The 14,981-nt window shown below is 44.9% G+C and overlaps 1 protein-coding gene across 1 annotated transcript in view; it reads left to right on the plus strand.

Moving 5' to 3' along the window:
- Positions 1-446: 446 nt before the first annotated feature.
- LOC111975938 (C3 and PZP-like alpha-2-macroglobulin domain-containing protein 8) overlaps positions 447-14,981 on the plus strand; it is a 47,395-nt gene continuing 32,860 nt past the window's right edge. Inside the window, 19 exon segments of the mRNA XM_024004609.2 lie at positions 447-1,079; positions 3,384-3,535; positions 4,352-4,374; positions 4,912-5,077; positions 7,612-7,664; positions 8,203-8,220; positions 8,968-9,022; positions 9,103-9,216; positions 9,428-9,512; positions 9,647-9,755; positions 9,879-10,106; positions 10,243-10,413; positions 10,854-10,982; positions 11,177-11,369; positions 11,584-11,759; positions 13,952-14,101; positions 14,198-14,359; positions 14,450-14,592; positions 14,871-14,933. Coding sequence (XP_023860377.2) covers positions 1,000-1,079; positions 3,384-3,535; positions 4,352-4,374; positions 4,912-5,077; positions 7,612-7,664; positions 8,203-8,220; positions 8,968-9,022; positions 9,103-9,216; positions 9,428-9,512; positions 9,647-9,755; positions 9,879-10,106; positions 10,243-10,413; positions 10,854-10,982; positions 11,177-11,369; positions 11,584-11,759; positions 13,952-14,101; positions 14,198-14,359; positions 14,450-14,592; positions 14,871-14,933 — 2,270 coding nt within the window. The 5' untranslated portion in view covers positions 447-999.

Here is a 14,981-nt window from a genome sequence, read left to right on the forward strand (position 1 = left end):
AGGTAGGCAATAAATAGGCCATAGAGGTGAAAAAATTACAATTTAGCATTAATACTGGAGTGATAGATGTGCAGATGATGATGTGCAAGTAGAGATACTGGGGTGCAAAAGGGTAAGTAATAATATGGGGATGAGGTAGTCGGGTGTGCTATTTACAGATTGGAAGCAGGGGCTTAGTTGTATTTTTATTGTTGTTCAGGCCAGGGTCATTGTCAAATGTCCAGATCAACTGGTCGTATCACATGAATACACATTAGACATGACACAATGTATAAAATTGCAAGAAATGTAGCTTTAAAACTGCAACATTTTCTTTTTCACCCATGACAAAATGTGTAGAATTGCAGGAGTTAAGCTTTAAATTATTTCCACCAACAAGCAGTTTGTGTCATGAACAGTGCTGTGCTCATAGAAATAGACGTGGCGCGTGCGCGCGCGGGGTGAATTCTGGAAGAGGGGCCCCGGAGTGAAAAAGCTTGGGAACCCCTGAGCTAGGCTATAGGAGCTGTTCTGACTCGAACCAGCCGTGACAAAAGCTTTGAAACGTCAAGGAGGCGAGGAGGCACAGTTGGAGAAGAAAGGGACAACACCAAGGCTCTGGAAATAAATMTATAAACATGATCTATTTTCTATCGTGCTACATTTCAGGGGATGGGAGGACACTAATAATCTGTAATGCTGTTATATGAGAGAACGAAATTGAGGCGGGTGAATCAGGCACGCAAAAAGAGGACTGTCTATGTGCCTTGAGCTCTGACGGAAAAAGCCAGTTGCCCCGAAACGGGATTTCTCGAAGTGGGATGCTGATAACATGATCCTTGCTTGCCGATTCGAGGCAGAAGTTGGCGCTCACACATTAGTGCCTCAATGAATAGGCTACGTAAGAATGAGAGGCTGGTCGAAGCTACTGTACATTTGAAGCGTTGAGTGAAAGTCTGAACTTTATAACTCTGAGCGACTTTAGAACTCTCGTCACAGCAAACTGGGGTAACATTGAGAATGTGGCGGTCCTGCTGGACAGCGTGTATCTCGTGGACTTTATTCATCTGCATCGTCAGAAGTTATGCACAAGAAAGACAGTAAGTGGTTGACCTAATTCTATTGTAAATGAGCATGTTGCCATCTTTACTGTAATACGCAAAACCACACTGTTTCAACTCTGCTCATTCCTAGTTTAACATATCAATCACTACTTAATTTATTGCAAACATTTTTACTTTTACACATCGCATTGTTTTGTATTTGTATTGTTTTTTTCCTTCATTTTCAGTACAAGCTGAATTTTGCATTTGCGGAATGAATTCAGGATTGTTTGGAAAAATCGAATGACATGGATTTATAAAGAGGGTTTGTTCATTATGCTATGAACGTGAAACAATGTATCGAACTCACTTGACACGTTCAGCGCCCTAGTTGCGGTTGGATTGATGATGCTGTCGACACGTTTTCACATGAAGTATGGGATTTTTAAAATTCTAAAATGTTCTTACAACGCTTTATAAATGATACTATGTCCCATAAGCAGACGACATTTGGGTTATATGATGTAAATTGAATGGTTGAGCCCCAATTGTTTATTTATTTGTGCCTTCGTTGTAGTACTTTGCAGTACTTCGTTGTAGTACTTTGCAGCAAATATCAACCCTGATAAAAGTTTGTGTTTTCTCATTAGTTTTCACCTACTCCCTATTTGCATAAACGACACTATTGAAATTTAAACAGTTAAAAATAAAGTAATTTGTATAAAATTTGTCCATCAGGACTCCTGTTCTGCTTCGAGAAGTGTTTTAGAGCCCATTTACAACAAGAAAACAGTAAATGTTTTATTTTACAATACACCATTCATATACCATTATCTCTGGTAGGAGAAGAAAATGACAAAAAGCTTACAGTCTAAGAGCAATGAAATGCTTTACTTGATTTGTGTACATATTATTTCCTATGAATGGAAAACGATCCTCCACACTTAGCACCTTATGGTCACTATAGTACCATACCACTATTTCCTCCACCTCCCTGTGTTTGACAAAAAGCTCTACTGAAATTCGTTTGACTTTGGGCTCTTTGATGCTATCAGTTGGGCTACTGTCAACAGTATGACAGAGCTTAATCCTGAACAGTGGAGAATTTGGCTGTGTTAATTGTGAAGGGTTACAAGCTGTGCTGGGGCCACAACACCACACCATAGAGAATGCTACAGGACTAATACCAGCGTTCCTAACAAAAGAACATCAGTCTTCAAGCATTGGAGTCTGAATTCTGAGGCAGGCAGAAACCACTGTGAGTTCAGTGCATCTGCCTGTGTGACTAAAGTGAGCATGGTCCTTAGCACCTGACGCAGGCCTATCAAAGAGATGATTGAACTTGCTACAGATCAAACCCTGAGAGTCAATTTCCTCATATTATCTTGCTATTCTCAAAGCCCCCCTTATCCAAGGGATTTTCTCATGACTCTTGGACTTAGATAGCCTTAGATAGCCTCTGGCTCCCAGCACTGTAATGCTAAACACATGATCGGACACTCAGACATGCAATTGCGTTGGTGGATTCCATGCTCATTCTAGTTTGGGTGATCTCGATTAAAGTTTAAGAAGAGAGCTCCCAGGTCTGGAAAAACTGTCACCTGAATGACAAACAGAACTTGCTTTTTAAATAATGTAATCACATTTTTAWTGAGTTTCACTCATGAAAAGGTGAAATGAGCATGTAATAACACCGTAGTAATTGTAATGTAATAGTGTGATAAAAGTACAACATGGAAACCTAAGTATGTCTCCAAACTAAAGCCAGTTGAACCCCTTGCTCTCATTTATGGTGGTCTTTTGTCTACTATTGGTCAAAGTTTAATTGGACTTAGAATGTTTATGTGCATCTGAGGATGTCCTTTGGCCTCCAACCCTTCTGACAGCCGTCTTCCCTTGACTAAATATCAGAATGACTGTCTGGAATCTTGTTGGTTATGTTTAAAAAACCAACGACTATAAGGTTACATCAGAAGTGGTTTCAGACCACCCAAAGAGAACACTAGAGCAGAGCCGTGTTGGCTGACAGGTACTGTGTCGCTGCTAACCTCGCAGTTAAACCTCATCTCACTTTACAAATCCCTTGAGGTGTGTTTGTGTGCGTGTGTGCGGGTCAATACTGCCTTAGGAACAGCCATATTTGGAGGGCAGGAGGAGGGTGAAGTTGGGGCCACTGGTGTGTTGATATTGGGTGCTGCTGGAAGCATAGTGGGATGAGAATGAATTATTTATCAGAACCTGTAAAAAACAGCAAGCCATCAAGGACCAGAGTTGTGAACCACTGGCTGAAGTACTGTCTGATCAAAAGTTTCCCTGGCCCACTGTTTGTTGACCAAGCCCACTCTTTGTRCTGGTCACTAGGGGTTACCTGATTGCTGCTCCCTCAGTTTTCCGCGCTGGCGTGGAGGAGGCCCTGAGCATCACCATCTTCAACGCTGTGGAGGAGACGCATGTCCAAGTCCAGCTCTCTGTGAAGGGTGAGACGGTGGCACACAGCCATGGCACTGTGCTAGGTGAGGACCCACACACACACACACACATGCTGACGTAGAAAAACACAGCACCTTTCCCTACACACACTGAGAGTGGATTACACACACGCTCTTACAGGGGACAGTGTGAGGCTGGTTGACCCCTGACCTGTCGGGTTGAGTGTAAACTCCTGACCTCACAGGGCCCTTAACGGATGTTTCTGACGATAGGGGGTTTATGGCAAAGCCTGGCTTGTCTAACCAGGCTTTTGTGTATATCTATGTGGGCTTTGTTTGACAGCACTACTAATGGGACTTCAGCACTTCATTGAAAGAGTCTGTAGCTGTATTTCCTGCAGAGTGCATCGCTCCAGTTCCACTGGTTTTCCTTTCCTCTGGCAATTCATTGATAACTGTAAAATTGAGATTTCACATAACTGGTTATTGTGATGTATCTAAATGTTTGCACACATCGCACCGAATGTGGATCTAGCGTTCGTCTGCCAATCGTTCAGACATTTGTCACTCGATTCTACATGTAAAATCGGTGCGTATTGGTTCGCAAATTACGTTCATTAGTGCTAAGTACTCTTGGCCAGCAAACGCTATTGGACGTGTGGCTGAGCCTAAAGTACAGTATAACCAAACATTATATAACTAAGGTTCTTGATTACTGTAAACGGCAAGGACGGAAACCGGTATACAATGTGCCCCTCAAGGACCGGTGTTGAAACGAGTTAATGTTCCTTGAATCAAACCACACCTCAATCACAAGAGCTTAATCATTTTGAGAGAAGGTTTTACTTGGTTTTGTGTGTACTTTTACTGATTGATTTTATTCCCTTTTCTCCATTTCAGACAAAGGTACAATCAAATTAAAGGTGAGAGCAACGTCATTGTGTTTAACAGCATTTTTATCTATCATTCATCAGTTGATTATATCAGGTCTTTGTTGTGTAGAGTTATAAATAAAGAACGCAATTGTTGTTTCAAGAGTGTATTTGAAATGCATTGAAATGGTTGTGGCTCCAGCTGCGCAGTAGTGAGATCCCATTCAGTTTGTCCACATTCCACAAACGACATACAGAACAACACTAACATCATTTGTATGTGAACATCTGCCTTTTTGCACATTCATTTGGAATAAGGTAACAGCCTCAATATAATATGCAACATCTGTTTATGTGCATGTAAGGGTCTGTAGCCCCCAAAGGCTGGAATGGATCAATCCAACATGCACGACTTGATTCCTCCCATCCCTCTAACCCCCACCCCTGTCTTTATGAAATATAGTCTTGTATTGTCCACTGTGTTAGATAAGCACTTTAGCATCTGGTTTGCCACTGCTCTGTGTGGTGTGGTGTTGTGTTAGGTACCGCACCCTGAAGATATACTGTATGTGTCCTTCCTGGTTCCAGGTCCCTCCTGGTCTGAGAGGTCAGGCCCATCTGAAGGTGTGGGGGAATCGCCACATTACTGAGGGGGGATATATCTTCCACAACTACACCACTGTCACTGTGGACAGCAAGGGCACAGCCGTCTTCATCCAGACGGATAAGCCAGTCTACAAGCCCAAACACAAAGGTCTCAATCTCCCAGGCCCTTTAAAAAAAATGTATTTCACCTTTATTTAACCAGGTAGGCTAGTTGAGAACAAGTTATCATTTACAACTGCGACCTGGCCAAGATAAAGCAAAGCAGTGTGACAAAAACAACATCACAGAGTTACACATGGAATAAACAAACATATAGTCAGTAATAAGGTAGAAAAAAAGTATATATACAGTGTGTGCAAATGAGGTAAGATAAGGGAGGTAAGGCAATAAATAGGCCATAGTGGCGAAGTAATTACAATATAGCAATMAAACACTGGAGTGATAGATGTGCAGAAGATGAATGTGCAAGTAGAGAGACTGGGGTGCAAAGGAGCAAAATAAATAAATACAGTATGGGGATGAGGTAGTTGGATGGGCTATTTACAGATGCGCTATGTACAGGTGCAAGGATCTGTGAGCTGCTCTGACAGCTGGTGCTTGAAGTTAGTGAGGGAGATGTGTCTCCAGCTTCAGTGATTTTTGCAGTTCGTTCCAGTCATTGGCAGCAGAGAATCGGAAGGAAAGGCGGCCAAAGGAGGAATTGGCTTTGGGGGTGACCAGTGAAATATACCTGCTGGACCGTGTGTTGCGGGTGGGTGCTGCTATGGTGACCAGTGAACTGAGATAAGGCAGGCTTTACCTAGCAAAGACTTGTAGATGACCTGGAGCCAGTGGGTTTGGCGACGAGTATTAAGCGAGGGCCAGCCAACAAGAGCGTACAGGTCGCAGTGGTGGGTAGTAAATGGGGCTTTGGTGACAAAACGGATGGCACTGTAATAGACAGCATCCAGTTTGTTGAGTAGAGTGTTGGAGGCTATTTTGTAAATGACATCACCGAAGTCGAGGATCGGTAGGATAGTCAGTTTTACGAGGGTGGTTGGCAGCATTAGTGAAGGATGCTTTGTTGCGAAATAGGAAGCCAATTCTAGATTTAATTTTGGATTGGAGATGCTTAATGTAGGTCTGGAAGGAGAGTTTACAGTCTAACCAGACACCTAGGTATTTGTAGTTGTCCACATATTCTAAGTCAGAACCGTCCAGAGTAGTGATGCTGGACGGGCGGGCAGGTGCGGGCAGCGATCGGTTGAAGAGCATGCATTTAGTTTTACTTGCATTTAAGAGCAGTTGGAGGCCACGGAAGGAGAGTTGTATGGCATTGAAGCTCGTCTGGAGGTTAGTTAGCACAGTGTCCAAAGAAGGGCCAGAAGTATACAGAATGGTGTCGTCTGCGTAGAGGTGGATCAGAGAATCACCAGTAGCAATAGCGACATCATTGATGTATACAGAGAAGAGAGTCGGCCTGAGAATTGAAACCCGTGGCACCCCCATAGAGACTGCCAGAGGTCCCGACAACAGGCCCTCCGATTTGACACACTGAACTCTAACAGAGAAGTAGTTGGTGAACCAGGCGAGGCAGTCATTTGAGAAACCAAGGCAGTTGAGTCTCCCGATAAGAATGTGGTGATTGACAGAGTCGAAAGCCTTGGCCAGGTCGATAAATAGGACCTTGAGCGTGGCTGAGGTGCACCCATGACCAGCTCGGAAACCAGATTGCATAGCGGAGAAGGTATGGTGGGATTCGAAATGGTCGGTGATCTGTTTGTTAACTTGGCTTTCGAAGACCTTAGAAAGGCAGGGTAGGATGGATATAGGTCTGTAGCAGTTTGGGTCTAGAGTGTCTCCCCCTTTGAAGAGGGGGATGAACGCGACAGCTTTCCAATCTTTGGGGATCTCAGACGATACGAAAGAGAGGTTGAACAGGCTAGTAATAGGGGTTGCAACAATTTTTTCCAGATCATTTTAGAAAGAGAGGGTCCAGATTGTCTTGCCCAGCTGATTTGTAGGGGTCCAGATTTTSCAGCTCTTTCAGAACATCAGCTATCTGGATTTGGGTGAAGGAGAAATGGGGGAGGCTTGGGCGAGTTGCTCTGGGGGGTGCAGGGCAGTTGACCGGGGTAGGGGTAGCCAGGTGGAAAGCATGGCCAGCTGTAGAAAAATGCTTATTGAAATTCTCAATTATCTTGGATTTATCGGTGGTGACAGTGTTTCCTAGCCTCAGTGCAGTAGGCAGCTGGGAGGAGGTGTTCTTATTCTCCATGGACTTTACAGTGTCCCAGAACTTTTTTGAGGTTGTGCTACAGGATGCAAATTTCTGTTAAAAAAGCTAGCCTTAGCTTTCCTAACTGCCTGTATATTGGTTCCTAACTTCCTTGAAAAGTTGCATATCACGGGGGCTATTTGATGCAAGTGCAGTACGCCACAGGATGTTTTTGTGCTGGTCAAGGGCAGTCAAGTCTGGAGTGAACCAAGGGCTATATCTGTTCCTGGTTCTAAATTTTTTGAATTCCATTTTGAATTTAGTATCAACCATTGGCATAAACCTTCTACAGTAGATAGATTTACTCATAGGCCATTATGTCTTAATAGCAGCCCAGGAGAAAAGCTAATGACATGGATTGTCTATTCCACTATACATAAAAAAAATGCATTAAAGTTGGTAATAATCTGTTCCTCTCAATCCAGTGCTCATCAACGTGTACTCTGTCACTCCGGATCTGAGGCCGGCCAATGACAAGGTAATGCAACCAGTCTCTCACATCAAAGCCAAGACATCACACTCACTTACAGGAAATGGATGGGATATGAATTATGAGAATCAGGTGTGTTGACCTAATGTGTGTCAGTGGGCCTTGATGCCAAGCAGCTGGCCTCCTCTCTTTTGATGTGTAGCGGCTTCAAATGAAGGGTGGCGGCATCATGTTAGTTTTACACACTTATTTTTTTCAAGAACCCCTCAGAGGGGAGTGAAGTGGGGGAAACCTGGCCTGAGTGTACTAAATGTACAGTAACCTATTTACCTCCACAAACCTTGAGTCATTTCTGTTGGAATTTTTGAACTGGCTCCAAATATACCATTGCCACTGTGTAGACAGTGTGTTTATTGATGGCTAGAGCTATAAAGGTCTGCTGCTGGCAATGGCTAACGATCGCACTCACAGATGGATGATTGTTGGAGAGGGGAGGAGATATTTTACCATGTGGCTGTGCAGTTTGTCTAATGTGTGTGCCAACCTTGACTCTTTTTTTTCCATCTTCTTCTTGCCCTGGTTGCAGATTGAAGCCTACGTTGTGGTGAGTGGATGGAGAAGGACCACTTGGGCCGGGAGGGAGGGCCACGGACACTGAGGGTTTAGTGTCCCAACCCCAGGCAGAAGATTACAGGGCAGGGAAGGGCTCACTTTGATAACAGGCCTGTGCTCTGAGCTCCAGCCTGGCCCCTGAAGCAGACCAACCTAACACTGAACATGAAAGGAACTGCTCTCTTTGACTCAGCTGCTCTCCCCTGCTGTTACTAGCTCCTCAATCTCTCTCCTCTCTCTCCCCCACTCTCCGTCCATCTCATGTCCTCCAGTGCTCTGTCTGCAGTGGCTTTTGTAGTGTAAATATGCTACTTGGTGTTAAGATTCCAGTAGAAGTTGTTGTATAAATGAGCTCAGCTCAGACACTAAGAATAACTGTGTAGCTGTTGTGTTATTCTGTCACCTGCAGCCAGCAGACCAGTGGCCTTCTGGGTAGGGGAGTTTCTGTGAGAGTAGCTGTAATTACCTGATTGACAGCAGTTAGTGTTAGTCTTTCTCCTAGAGTCAGAGCCAGGCCAGTAAGAAGTAGCTTACTGTAGGAGTGGGGGACATGGAGGGGTTATCCCCAATATATGTATTTACATAACCCTTACATAACTTCACTCATGAGTACTTTTGTAAGTTCATGCTGTTTTAGGGCAATCCCCCACAGCTTTCACGTAGGGAGAAACAGATTGATGCTTGTTTTGATGAAAGTAGAATCTCTTGATCAACTGTGTATTCATACTCTGGGTTGCAGGACCCAAGAGGATCTCGGATGGTCCAGTGGAAAGGGCTTAAACCCCTCTGCTGCGGTGAGAGAAACTCCCTATGTTATCATGTGATGTTGACTGTGTCAAAAACACTGTTTTTTTACCCCTGCTTTTCTCCTCAGGGGTCGTCAACATGAGTTTCCCTCTCTCAGACCAGCCCGTGTTTGGAGAGTGGTTCATCTTTGTAGAGATGCAGGGACACACCTACAACAAGTCCTTTGAAGTGCAGAAGTATGGTGAGTTGATAACTGAGCGTGACCATTTATCCAGATTGGGATGTGGTTTGGGTTGAAAGGTTTTGGAACTCCAGCATGATTACATAACATAGATACGTTCAAAGACCCTTCTGTTTGAGGTGGTATTTATAGGTTTGAACTGGGACTGTACAGCCAAGTTGTCATGCCTCTCTTTGCATAATGTGGACTCCTCTCCCCCTGCTCCACACAGTGATGCCCAAGTTTGAGCTGGTGATAGACCCTCCACAGTACATCCAGGACCTCAACATGTGTGAACAGGCCACTGTGAGGGCCAGGTGAGTGACGACTCGCATCATTCACTTCAACATGGTCAATGTGATTTCCTAACACATACTGTTCATTGAATATTAGACAGGCAAAGTAGCACCTCTACTCTTGTTAAAACACAACCTACTTTTCTGTCTATTAGATATATCTTTGGGAAGCCAGTGACCGGGAAGATGACAGTGAACATGACAGTGAATGGAGTTGGGTACTACCGGCATGAGGTGGGCCATCCTGTGGTCAAGACAATGGAGGTGAGTGAACCCTGCTGCAGTGCTGAATAATCTAAAACTATCAGGAAAATGGAATCACATTCAACCCTTTTAGGATTAATTTCAGATATTTAACAGTCTGTCTGTTTCCTCCACTATTATTAGATCAAKGGCTCAGCGACCTTCAGCCTGTGTGTCAAAGACATGATGCCCCTGGATGTGGCTGATCATTTCCGGGGCACGGTGAACATGTGGGTGTCAGTGACCAGCAAGGACGGAGGGCGACAAACCATGTTTGATGATTCAACCCCAGTTCACAAGCAGCTTATCGACATCAAATACTCAAAGGACACTCGCAAACAGTTCAAGCCTGGCCTGCCCTACAAGGGAAAGGTAAGAGACAGCCAAAGGTATTCATATGATTGACTTCACGTGACCTTCTATCAAGGGAAACTGGACTGTACAAGACTTGCGTTCACTTATGCGTCTCAATGCGAGAGACCTGATTGTCTGTCCCCCTGTCCCCCAGGTAGAGGTAACTTACCCTGACGGTAGCCCAGCAGATGGGGTGCGGGTGCGTGTGAAGGCGGAGCTGACCCCTAAGGACAACGTGTACACCAGCGAGCTGACGTCCAGGGATGGCCAGGCCACGTTTGAGATCCCCTCCATTCCCAACTCTGCCCAGTACGTCTGGCTGGAGGTCAGTGGACCATGGAGGTGGAGAGATGTGGAGAGATGGAGGGAGGTGGAGAGATGGAGGGAGGTGGAGGGAGGAGGACAAATAGAAGGAGGTGGACAAATAGAGGAAGGTGGACAAATAGAGGAAGGTGGACAAATAGAGGAAGGAGGACAGATAGAGGAAGGAGGACAGATAGAGGCTGTTGGAGAGATGGATGGAGGAGGTGGAGGGATAGAGGTGGAGCGATAGAGGGAGAGGTAGAGCGAGAGAGGGAGAGATAGAGGGAATGGAGATATAGAGGGAGAGGTGGAGGAGGAAGAGAGAGATGGACGTGGACATGGTTAGAGCTTAGTTAGCTTCTCATAAGAGCTATTCATAAAACCCGAGCTATCAGGATTTTGTTTGATAGGATTTTGCTTGATGTATTGGTGGGTTAAATCCTGTTGTGTGTTGTGCCCCAGACCAAGGTGACAGCCATAGATGGCCGTCCGGCTGGAGACCAGTACCTCCCCAGCTACCTGTCCATCAGCAGCTGGTACTCCCCCAGCAAGTGTCACATTCAGATCCAGAGCCTCAGCGCTCCTCTCAAGGTAGGCACTCCACTCGACTTATCATTACTTTACTAGCATTACAGATCATCAGGTCTCCAACACCATCGTTGAGACATGGGCCACATATCATATACAGACTGTATGTAAGCAGTAATAACATGGTACTTCTAATACTATTATGATCCTTAATGATGTCCCTAGGGTAATAGTGGTGTGTGTTTTTGTGTGTTTAGATCGGTCAAGAGGCTGATGTCACTTTGAAGTCCACCTGTCCCTGTAACTTCACCCTCCACTATGAGATCGCCTCCAGAGGAAACATTGTCCAGTCCGGCCAGCAGCAGCCCAACGCTACAGCCCACAGAAGCAAGAGGGCAGCGGTCACCTTTGACAAGAACATCCACACCACCACGCCACCCAGTGGCTCTGGTCAGTACTATAGAGTCCCATAATGAAGAGCAGAGAACATTGACCAATGGACACCATGTTTGCACCAAATGTTTCAATGCATTCTGCTAAGAATGCATAGAGGATAGTTGTTCAAACTCTGTACATATTTAGCTCTTAATCGCCCCTCTCTGTCTCTTCCACCCCTTATCTCCTCTCTCCGTTTACCCTCATCTTCTCTTCCCATGCACTCCAGGTCCGGCAGCCTCCTCCCCACAGGGTGAGACAGACAGCTGTATGTTGGTGCTGCGTTTCCCAGTGACCCACTCCATGGCGCCCCTCAGCCGCATCCTGGTCTACTATGTGAAGGAGAATGGAGAGGGCGTCACTGACAGTCTACAGATCCCTGTACAGCCCAGCTTTGAGAACCAGGTACCGTACAGGACGTCCCTCTCTGAGTCCTTGCGTCCCTCAATGTGCACTGTACACACAGTCTTGCKTGTACACACAGTCCTACCTGTACACACAGTCCTATCTGTACACACAGTCCTATCTGTACACACAGTCCTACCTGTACACACAGTCCTACCTGTACACACAGTCTTGCCTGTACACACAGTCCTACCTGTACACACAGTCTACCTGTACACACAGTAGCTGTCAGAATGATAGGTAGGTCTATCATGGTTGCCAGTTTGTCCCTGATTTAGCCAACTCATACCAGACAACAAAGGAGTTGGCTAAATCAGAAACATACTGGCAACCAGGCCACGTTCAGTTTGGGATAGGGCTGGGCAATATGGCCTAAAAATCCTGTCACGATTATTATTTTTTATTTTTCAAAAAATATGTTTTGCTGTACAATTAAAGGTAAAATACACTGCATGTCAAACAGTCAGCAATAATCAAATTAATTCAGGGCTTGTGAAATGATACCTAAACTAAATATAAGCCTTACAAAACCATAAGACCCACTAATTATTTCATTATTTCAAATAGATGCTTTTTTTGCAATAATCAGTGATCTGGCATTCAGGTCAGTCTATGAAAAGGCCCTTTTTGTTACCAATTTAACCTGAATGCACATTCACTAATAATGACTAACTTCTTGAAACAGGCACTATAGAAAATTAACACAGGTCTCATAAACAATATCTCAAGCACAAGCCCACGTGCTAGTGAGTATCCAGATAATATTTATATTTGAAGTTTATCCAACTTGGATCTATTTGCTAGCTGACAAGGTAGAACAGTTGAATTGTTATGAACACACCCTTCTGTCCATCCAACTGTTTAAACAGCATGCTAGCCTGTCCACTTTGTTCACATGTTGAAATCAAGTGGCCTACCTTATTTCTCAGAATGAGAACAAGTTGGCAATTTCTTATACAAATGCATCTTTTTATACTTATTGCACATTTATAAAACACACAATAGACAGCTAGTATAACAGTCTTTGGCAGAAATGCTGCTATAGTGGTACTGCAATGGCGCGCGACAAACTGAGCCTTCATTTTCCAGAACCAATGTGCATCAATACTCCTGTTTTAGTAGTGTCTGTTTTGCGTGCAATTTGAGTAGTTGAGACATTAAAAAGGGTTAACTTCTCCTCTGTTACAGTAAAATGCCTCAATGTGTTTCGGTGTCCATGTGACCAATTCTGTTGGACCAAACATCAAATGCAAATAGCGATTTGAAAGCACTTGTCAGAGAGGAAGAAGTGATCTCTCATCTTTGTTGTTGTGAGTGGCGGGAGAGGGGCTTGGTGTGTGTGTGTGTGAGTGTGTGTAAGCGTAAGCAGAAAGGAAGAGGCGAAGCAAGAGGTTTCACTCTTGCCAAAATCTGTCCAAAATATGCCCAATGTGTTTCTATTGGTTTATTTTGGACCTAAGCTTGTCACCTATCTTCCTGCCTTTGGGACAACGGCTCCAATTGTTAGGGCGGAGACATGAGCATCTCGTCATTATATACAGATCTCTGGTGTAAATGTGAAGTTGCACACAGCACAGAAGGCGTGAAAGAGACAAGAGGAGACCAAAAAGACAACATGAGAACAAGCGGACATAAACGCTCATAAAAACGAAAAATAACAAAACCTTGATTCTTGCGATACAGGCATTTGGAATATCGCGCAGCCCTAGTTTGGGATGACTGAGACATTACCCACTGTTCGTGTGTAGTTGACTGAAGTCTCATGCTATGCTACAGTGGGATCCCCAGTGCCAGTGAGTCCCTGTAAACAACCAGCTGTATTGGCCCATGAGCTCCCCAGTTGCTGGCTGCATTAGGCAGGCTGGGTTAACTCCTTCCCTGAAGTATTTACTGCTCCCTGGTATGCAATCAATGAAGTAGGGAGGTGTGTGTGGCTACCTGCATGGGCATGATTAGACAGAGACTGTGTGTGTGTGTGTGTGCACGCGCAAGGTCATGACAGGCAGGATGATGAGGGGTTAGGTTAGGAGCTGGAAAAAGAAGGTCAGCAGGAACACATAAAGGGCTAAAGTTTAGAGCTGTCATTGTCCATCTTCAGGCCTTGCGTTTAACTTTTGACTCCTGACCATAAATACATCATCATGGCTATGGGTCTCACAGGAACTCTCATCTTTATCTTTGTTTGTCTGTAGGTGTCTGTCTCTCTGTCTACCAATGAGTCGATGCCAGGTGACCCTATCAGTATGCGTGTCACTGGTGAGAAGGGCTCCTGCGTGTGTGTCGCCACTGTGGACAAGAGCCTCTACCTTCTCAAGCCAGACTTCCAGCTCAGTCCAGACAAGGTCTGTCTCCCTCCATCTTACCTTGTTTCTAATCTATAGTACCACTACATTCGAACAGGAAAATAATGTGAGCCATCCATGTCCACTGTTCTGTAGGTGTTTAAAGAACTGGCAGACTTTGATGTGTCCGATGGCTTTGGAGTCCCCAAAGACGACGGGCACTTCTGGTGGCCGGGTCTGTCGTCTAAGCGACGGAGGCGTTCTTCAGTGTTCCCCTGGCACTGGGACATCACTAAAGATGCCCGCTTCGCCTTCACGGTGAGAACAACGCCCAATCACCAGTCATTAGGCYTAGCATAAGATCCTCAGTCTATCGTTTTTACAATGTGTGTCTGTGATGTGTAACAGGAGACTGGTCTCGTGGTGATGACTGACATGGTGACCCTGAACCACAGACAGACTGGAGGGATGTACACAGATGAGGCCGTTCCTGCCTTTCAGCCTCACACATCCACACTGGTGGCAGCCATGCACTCGCGCACTGTGCCCAGGTAGCTACACATACAGTATAACGCCAGGTTTTTGCCCATTAGAACTAGTCAATGTGCCCACTATTCTGAACAAGAAACTGGACTGTTGGGATGGGGACCATAAATATTTAGGACTTTACTCTTCAAATGACTTCAATCCTTGAGATGAACATTACARACATGTGCCTTAAATGTCAGCGTGGGTTTAAAAACAATCCATTTTCCAATTACAGGTTATTGCATCCAGATCCATAATGGAAGGCCTTTATTGATGTCAGGTTGTGTTGTTTTGGTTGCAGAGCCGAGAAGCGCAGGCGGACATTCTTCCCGGAGACGTGGGTGTGGCACTGCATCAATGTCAGGTACAGGAACACCCACATCATCTGTGTGTGTGCGTGTCTGTATGTATG

Source organism: Salvelinus sp. IW2-2015, linkage group LG16 (assembly GCF_002910315.2).
Source record: "Salvelinus sp. IW2-2015 linkage group LG16, ASM291031v2, whole genome shotgun sequence".
NCBI lineage: Eukaryota > Metazoa > Chordata > Actinopteri > Salmoniformes > Salmonidae > Salvelinus > Salvelinus sp. IW2-2015.